The 9,035-nt window shown below is 47.4% G+C and overlaps 1 protein-coding gene across 1 annotated transcript; it reads left to right on the forward strand.

Moving 5' to 3' along the window:
• Window positions 1-4,295: 4,295 nt before the first annotated feature.
• LOC105684412 (segmentation protein Runt) lies at window positions 4,296-8,704 on the forward strand. Its single transcript, XM_012397720.3, has 4 exons — window positions 4,296-5,396; window positions 5,599-5,712; window positions 6,946-7,053; window positions 7,617-8,704. Exons 1-4 carry the CDS (start codon window positions 5,075-5,077, stop codon window positions 8,012-8,014), a joined length of 942 nt encoding a protein of 313 aa, XP_012253143.1. The 5' UTR covers window positions 4,296-5,074; the 3' UTR covers window positions 8,015-8,704.
• The last annotated feature ends 331 nt before the right edge of the window (window positions 8,705-9,035 follow it).

The following is a 9,035-nucleotide window of genomic DNA, read 5'->3' on the forward strand; positions in this document are numbered from 1 at the left end:
AAACCCGCCGGTGTACGGTATAGCGTCGAAGTGTGCGGTACAGTGGTGCTTGAAAAACGGTGTCGGCCGAGGGAAGAGAATTTTCCAAAAAAAAAAAAAGGAGAGAAAAAAAATTCTACGACCCTCCGGACTTTTCGAGGATAGGAGCGTCAGGTGCTGGGTTGCGGAGGAACGAGCGAGAGTTTCGAATCGGCGCAAAATTTTACCGACCGGGGTGCCGAGCCCGCGCGATGAGAACACTCGCGTCTAGTAGAACAGGATTTTCGAGGGATGCTGTACGCCCTTGGTACGGATAGAGGCGCGGGGGAGGGGGACGTATGCGCGAGGGTGCGTCGGGCACATGTGACGCCTGATTCATACACAGACTGCTACGAAATCAATTTGTAATCTTGACTCGGATTAAGGACGCGCGGGGACGTGGTTATTGGCAAAACAGAGAATGTAACCTCGCGATCTATGCGAAATTTACTTCCCCGCCGTAGTCTCTTGGCGCTTCGGTGGTTGCTTCGTTTTTTCGTTGTTGTTTTTTCGTTGTTGTTTTGTCGTTTTTTCTCTTTCACTTCTCACCTCCGGTTGCACGGAATGTGTTTCGCATCATTTGCGCGGAATATATTCATCCGGTCTTCGCCTTCTCCATAACTCGTTTGGAAAATTATTGGAAATATTTTACCCCGTATATATGTATGCGTACTCCACGCATCTATACTCCCCGTTGCATACCTCCGGTCATGTTGAACGCGCGCGCGGGTCGAGGGGTTCGCAGTAGTGTCGAGTTTTGTCAGTCCGGTTTGGGGCTTAAAAGTTCACGGTGAAAAAAAAAAAAAAAAGAGAAAAAAAAAAAACAGCACGGACAAAATGAACAAAAAAACTAGAGAGGAAAGGGTGAAAATATTGACAACTATGCACGTGTCACTTTGTATGCCCTCGGTAATAGAGTCAGTCCTAATTATCCCTTCCGGTATATCGACACCCCTGTTTCACGTGACACGGAAAACAACGTGTCAATTTTATACTTATATTATATCCTCATCGCAGGATCAACGGATGACTAGACCGGTTGTTAGAGACAACGGGAATCGAAGGAACGATTTTCCACATTACAACGCGATTTGAGAAAACTTTCATCCCCCAACTTCGTTTTCGACTGTCGGACGTTTATTGGCTTCAATCGCGTTTCAAGGTCGCAGATTTCTAGTTTACGGGATGAAAGTGCGAGGCGTAAGAGGGAAGAAAAAAAGCGGGTTAATCTGGCGTTAATCCTGAGAAGTTGTGAAAACATCACCGAAAGGGCGAGCTAAGTGCGTGAAAGTAGGCAAATTATGGTTTGCACCGCCCGGTTTTTCTGGCCTTGGGGTCGCGTGGTCGACCGGGCTCCGGGTTCCCTCCGTATCGCAGAAGCGGTAACGCCGTATAATGGTGAAATTTCGCAGGCCGGCGAGGGACCGAAGACAATAAAGAAAGTAAAACTTTCTAAGAAAATTCGGGTCTCGTATACGGCGGGCACGACCTGCAGTAAGGAAAGGTGAACGATTGTTGCCGAGGATCCGATGGGACGGTCTGTGGCCTACATTTTCCAACTCCCGGGAATCCTTCTGACACAATTATGTTACGAAAATAATGGGGGCTACCGAAAACCGAAGATCGGCTACCACTCGATGGCGAGGAGCTCTGTTTTATTTCATTGAGCCGTATATACATACGACGTTTGCAATTTCGAATCGAACGTATATGTACTTAATATTTCAGTATCGGTATACACGAGAAGAAAAAGAAGGAGAAATTTGTAGAAAATATTCTCATGATTTACCGCGGGCCGAGCAATTCGAACGGAGTTTTCGTAAAGTGACGTGAGAAAAATTGAACGTTGCAAATCCCAGTGTGGAGTGGCGGAACGCGTGTGTATTTTCGGTGTACAAAGGCTCTCGCCGATCGGCGTAGAGTTTCCGCAAGGTAGCCGATTTGTGGAATCTGACCATAAATTCGTCCGTCTGTACAAACGTGCGACACGCTGACCCAGAAAGGGTTGCGAGACGGGCGAACGGAACGAACGAACGCAGGAGCGTGTACAAACGGACGGACGGACGGACGGACGGACGGATGGACGGAGTGGCAAGCGGTCGGGCGGTCGGTCGTCGGCCAGATCGCAATATCGATTTAAATTTATTGACTGTCCCGTGCCCACATACAATATCGACTTTGGATGAGAAGGGGCCGGCGAAGGGGGAGGGGGACCGTGGAGCGGGACTCCCTTTGCAATTGGAGCGCCAAAGGGTTGAATTATAGCGAATCGGTGCGATTCTTCTACGCGGAAATCGGCGAAACCAGACCATATACCGGTGGCGGGTGTAATAAATCAGCGGGAACTAACTACGCTGCGAAGTTATCGTCGAGACGTACGTACGTAGTATTATACATACATACATGTGTATGTATAGCGTTGCCATAGCTAGATGTTTCTCTCCAAATATTGTTAAAACTCACATCCACGTTTTTATGTAAATATTGAATTATCATTCCCGCGTCTGCGAAACTTCCTGCAGGAATCGTGAAAGAGAAAAAAATTTGAAAAATAAAATTAAATAAATAGAGAAATTTTTGCTCGGTTAATTAGGTATGTACAGATCCGGAAGAATTCGGCTCTGCGAAAATTGGCGTTCCTCTTTAAAAATTAGTTCGCTAGTGCGGTAAGTTTTTTAAAAAAATCTTTCGTCATTTTTTACCCATACGATTTATACAATCGGCCATCCCCCGAATCGAGAACGAACAAACCGTCCCGTATACACCGAATAAAATTCGATCTTTGATCTCGGAGATAATAATAAAGCCGAATGCAACGCGGTGTAACGAGCAATCGAAACTTTTAACTCACCGTACGAATTGCATTTTTATTCTGGTAAACAAAACACAGCTGTCTTCGTAATCTGCATAGCCAGTTAAAGCATCACTCTATATACATATACAAATAAAAAGGTTTTAGACACCCGCTATATACCTATATATCGCGCACATGCGAGATACGCTATTAAATGTATGTATACCTGTATACGTATACGGCCAAGGGTAAATCTTTACTCCACATACCCACTGCGTGCATATATCTATGCGGAATGTTTATAAAATCGGTGGGGGCGACGATAAACAAACTATACGGTGATGTTCGCGGGTGGCATCTTTGGCTTTTCGCCTTACAATTATATATATACGAACCCATACCGACGTACGTAATACATTACATCCCCGAAATATGTGACGTGCAAACACTATACGCGCACCGAATTACATGAAAAAAAAAAAAAAAAATGCAAAAAAGCGCGCGTTGTACACTCGTTTCCAAAAATCTTCGCCGGATCGAAACGCGCTGCACACCGAATCGTTGAATTTCGAAGTCGGAAAGAAAATTACCACGATAATAATAACAACGATAATAACAAATTGAAATATACCACCCCGCGTTTCGAGTTCGATCTCCCCTCCCGCCCCCCAAAAGTGAATAAAAAAAAATGAATAAATAAAAAAAAAAATGAAAAAAAAAAAAAACACACACAGACAAGGGTGCAAATTATCAACCATCAAAGCGGCGAAAAAAAATCCCAAACTCCCCGTATATATCCGTTTGCGCGAATACCTACATGTATACACTGCACACATCCGTCCCCGCGATACGTCTCTCTAAAAATTTTATCGACAGTCCGTGATCTACCTCCATTTGATTGACGTCCCATACTAAACTCTGTGTATATACGTCACACCGTGACCTACACTGACATACGTATATACGCGCGACACTCGAAACAGATCCTCGTGTTTCAAACGTATCTATACGAATATTGTGCGGGGCGCTTGCATTGAAAATTAGTGTTGGTAACGCCTCATCTACGTATGCCTATATAAAACGTTTCTGAGGTGTCTGCTAAGAAAATGAAGTGGATAAAAAGAGAGGTGAGTCGAGAATCGCAGGTTCGCCGATCCCGTTCGGTGGACCCTTAGGATGTTAAAATCGAGCCGACCGTGATACGCGATTAGCTGTACGTTTATTATAAACAGCCGGCTTGGAATCCGGATGCCATATGCGGGGCGGTGTAGTTCGAAATCTTACGTCTCGCGATGCCAAATAAATAAGTATACGTTATATTTATTCGCGCGCAGGTGACTCGCATGTAACACAAGATCGTGAAAATCGCGGGAGGGTGTGATCGGCACCTCGTGGGAGGCACCGGCTCCCTGCGATGGGACACGGTACGGAATGGGAGCGTACGCGTGCAACGTTTCGCCAATTGATGTAAAAGGGGTGAGACCCGCGGCTTCCGTGTGGATGTCGCGGTGAACGTCGGTGTTGGCGTTCGTAGCGCGCGCGGGCGTCGAGGGCCGAGAGACCAGAGAGTAAGGTAGGTAGGCTCGGGTGGTAAGGAGCGAGCACCCTTGGCCGCGTCGTTCGTGTCGACGGCACCCCTTGGGAGGCGAGCAGTCAGGCAGGAAGGTTGGCGAGCAAGCAACCCCTAAGCTTGGTTAGGGGTGAAGGCGGCGAGCCGCGGACGCCACAACACGACCGCCGTCCTCATTGGTCGACGCGCGCGTCTGGGAGGGGCTCCGGAAAAATTGGAGGGGAGAAAAATCCCCTCTAAATAGCTGCCACCAAGCCGCGAAAAACTAGAATCCGCTGAACCGGCATAGAGAACGCGTCGGAGACGTCTTCGCTTGTACAGATTCGATTTCGTGTGATTCGGGGCAGTTCGGTAGGGAGAGAAGATCGTTGGAAAGGAGAGAAAAAAAAAAAAATTTCGTCAAAGTTTTTCGTTCGTTCCACAAGCGTTTCACATCACGATCGGTAGTGCGCGTTGCGTAAGCGTAGAGTGCCGAAACTGTACGCAGAATAATCAGTGTTTATATATACGTATGTAAAATAGTGTGAAGTGCGCAACATCGACAATTTGGAGTATAAAATTACCTCGTCGCATACGAATGAACGAGGACTGCTCTCGCGTCGTATGATATATAAATTGAAACTAAAAAAAAATTTTTGTGCAAAACTTAACGAGTACGTCGCAACTGTTTGAATATTAAAAAACAATCGAAAATGCATCTTCCTGACGGTCCGATCGGGTTGGAAAGTTTTGGCGCGATTCACGACACGCTCAGAGCCTGCCACGGTGATCTGGTTCAAACCGGAAGTCCGGCGATCCTGTGCAGCGCGCTGCCCACTCATTGGCGATCGAACAAGTCGCTGCCGGTCGCATTCAAAGTGGTCGCCCTCGACGACGTAAACGACGGCACTCTGGTCACCATAAGGGCGGGCAACGACGAGAACTGTTGCGGAGAACTGAGGAATTGCACCGCGGTTATGAAGAACCAAGTGGCCAAGTTCAATGACCTCAGATTCGTGGGTCGCAGCGGAAGAGGTGCGTTACCCATACGTTAAAATCGACAGCGGTCGCGCTACTGATCACACCAGTGCAGCGTCGTCGCTTTTCAATTTTTTCGAACGCGATTATCAATCGTCACATGTTCCAGCGATGACGGAGTGACGATGTCCCTCCGTCATCGCGACCCTCTGCTAGCTATTCGTCTAACGAAAACATCGCCTCTTCTTCTGTTTTTCAGGAAAGTCATTCTCTCTGACCATCCAGATCAGCACCGTTCCCTTCCAAGTGGCGACCTACACGAAAGCCATCAAGGTCACGGTTGACGGCCCACGGGAACCCAGATCGAAGTCGAGTAAGTATCCTCTACCCGTCCTTATCGCACGTCGATTTCCTCGATTCAAGAACGTCGAGAAAAACTCGGAAACTCTTCGTCTTTTCATCCCCCTTAAACGGCCGGAAAATATCTCTCTCGCGGTGTCCCTCGCGAAATTTCCGGGTAGCGAGTTCATCTTACGGATAATTAGTAAACTCCTCAAGTTTCCCGGTATTTAATAATCCGGGATACGCGGGGGGAAAGGGGGGAAAGGGGGGGTTGGTTTCGGTGGGTTTGTTGGCGGGGCCTCGGGACTCGGAGACCTCAAAACCGCGCGGTGGTCGTCGCAGCGGTCACCGCGGTGGCCCGACCCAGGAGTTGGCAGCCGTTCAATTTCGCTCGTCTCGCCGACACCGCCGCGTCTTCGCTTCTCATTCCCTCGTTCTTTTCGAGTCGCGGTTATTTTTCCAAGCTACCATCTCGCGATTGGTCCGCTTCCCACAATAATCCGGGGTGTTTATTGGTTCCCCCCCCCCCCGCCCCCACCCAAAGGGGGGAAGAACGGGGTTCCCGGGGGTCTGCGAGGCGAGAGAGTGTCGGACCTCCGACGTCAAAGAAGCCGCCTTGGTTCGCGTCACGTTTCAACGCGTGGAGTTGTTTATTTATTCGGCTGCATATGGTTTATCCCCGTGGCATATGCCGACGCACATGCGTCGCTTCCTCGACCCATGCGAGCTACTCGCGTAAGCCCGCGATACGTTCGTGGTATAAACATTATAACTCCGAGTCCCGTACGGCGACGGGGTGACGACGCTCGAAAACCTCCGTGAAAATCGAATAATCTTCTGTTCGATGTTTTTTTTCTCATCCGTCGTCGGTTCGACTTCGCTTTATTTCGAACGCGGCGCGAATAGAAATCCCGAGGTCCGCCGCGTACGTTGTAATCGGGGAAACAAACTACCGCATCGTATGACGCAATAAATTTAACGCAACGGTCTCCGCTTTGAAGATCGTTGTTCGCTGTACCAACGTCATCGCGTCACCTACGCCGCTGACTTTTGGCTATTCATAGATTTTAAGCCCCTATCAAACGACAGGAAACCCGTTCGATAGAATTCCCCGACTAAACACTCGATAAATTTATCAGCTCGAAATGCCCGCCGTTAAATTTTCCACCGTTCTCCCCGCATCGGCTGCAGCTGTACGACCGCGTTCGCCCGATCACCTCGAGTATTTTTACTAACCGAACGATCCTCTTCTTATTGTTTCCAGATTACCAATACGGACCTGGTTTTCCGGGACTAGGACTCTTGAATCCGTGGCTCGACGCTGCGTATCTTGGACACGCCTGGCACCTCCCCCACCCGGCGTTGGTCAAAGGTAATTTAACGTTTTCGTCACCGTTCAAATTCAAAAACCTTCATTTTTCCTCTCGCGAAACTCTACGGAGCGTGGTGCACGCTCCGCACGAGAAATAGTAGTCGGCATTGTTTCGATATATCGATCTGTGACGTCATAAGGATGATTCATACCCGCGATGCAGGACCCAGGGGGAGTCTGCGTGCAACCCTCTAGTTCCCACCCCCTAACCGTCGGAATAATAATGCAACTTGGCCCCCCCCCCCTCTCCCAGAACTCGGGCACCCCGCACTTTCCATCCTCGCGGCGTCTAGTGGCCGCCCTGTCAACGCTACGAATCAAAATCCCCCTCACTGTTTATTTTGCACCCCGTAATAGTTTGTTCCACGAAGGATTCCAATCAACTCCACTCTTTCTCCGCTTCTTACCCCCACCTTTTTTTTTTTTTTTTCGCTTTGTCTCGTTCCACCTCCAATTTTTCAAATGATCCCATGGACTCGAACCACCTGCGGCACGCGTCCGACGACGATTTTCATTTTTCTCGCTTCGTTCGCTTTACTTTATTTTCATTGATTTTGTTTCAGGATCTCTGCCGATGCCAACGGCCGACATGTTCCCACCGGCGTTCGCACCGACTATGCTGCCAACGGCGTATCCCTTCCCAGAGCCGATAAAATATCCGGAATACAATCTGCTGCCGAAAACCGCTGCGGCGCCGACAACTCCGCCGAGAAGTCCCAGCGAGAGCGGCAGCGAATCCGAAGAAGTACGAAGTGCCTTTGTGCCGATTCGTTTGAACACCCTCAACCAATCGCCGGCGATTCCGTCGACGACGCCTACGGTGCCGAAGAAACCAACCGAAGGAGTTAGGAACGAATTGAAAGCTCCGAAGGCCCTGATTTCGCAGAGGTCGCCGAAGAGCCCGTCCCCGACGAAAATCTCATCACCGGCGCCGGCGAAACCAGTTTGGAGGCCGTATTAAGAATCGGCGGAGGACCAGTCGGTTGCAACGATAATCGGGATAAGAAGATGAACTTCAAAAGTCGAAGATTATTCAATTGAATTCGCACCGCGGACAAAACTAAGGGACACGCCAACACGGCGAAATCAGCCGTCGAGTAAACGTCGATACACCTAGTTCGTAAACGGCGGCCATTCCATCGTCAACTTACTTCGCTATTATTGGATTATAATAACGAAAACTAAGGGTGGCGGGCCGCCCGCCGCGTCGTAAAAATTCTTCAGTTTTATGAAGAGGGATACCATACACCTGCTATATATATAACACGCGGTTTTTCGACGAGTTCAAAAACCGGCCGGATTTAACGGTGATGCATACATATATATATGACACTTTCGCTACCCTTCCCTCTCCCCCAACTGTCATAAAATTATCTGTACATAGATTTGAATACTTTAATTTCTTTGTAGATAATTTTCGCTTCGTTTCTTTCTTTTACTTTACTATGATTTTGAGTTTCTGTTTTCCCAACATCGCGAAGGCAATGTGTATAACGAACAAAGAAAAAAAGAAAAAAAAAACAAAACGACACGGATAATTCTATCACCGTACGCGTGGACGCGTCGTAAGAATTGTCAACCGTGATATGTAATATCGCTGAGAAAATTGTAAATATTATACATAACATTATACATACATATATATATATATATATATTAAAAAATTATTAAATTATACGTGTATAAAATTGGACAATAACGTAGAGAAAGCGAGAGGAAAGATAAACTTATTTATAAGCAAAGATATTTAATGTAAATAGTACGATTAGAAGAAGAGGAGGAAAAGATGACACTGAAGAGTCGAGAGTCAAGATATAAAAAGAAAAAAAAAAATTAAATATAAAACCAAATTCTTAAAAAAAAAAAACAAATTTCTCGTACGAATTATTTGTCGCTTGTTCGCAAGCGTACAAAAATCTCCCGATCGATCAACTTCCGCTTGGTGAAAATTATCGTAATTTTTATCTACCAGATATGAGAGA

Source organism: Athalia rosae, chromosome 4 (assembly GCF_917208135.1).
Source record: "Athalia rosae chromosome 4, iyAthRosa1.1, whole genome shotgun sequence".
NCBI classification, from domain to species: Eukaryota; Metazoa; Arthropoda; class Insecta; order Hymenoptera; family Athaliidae; genus Athalia; species Athalia rosae.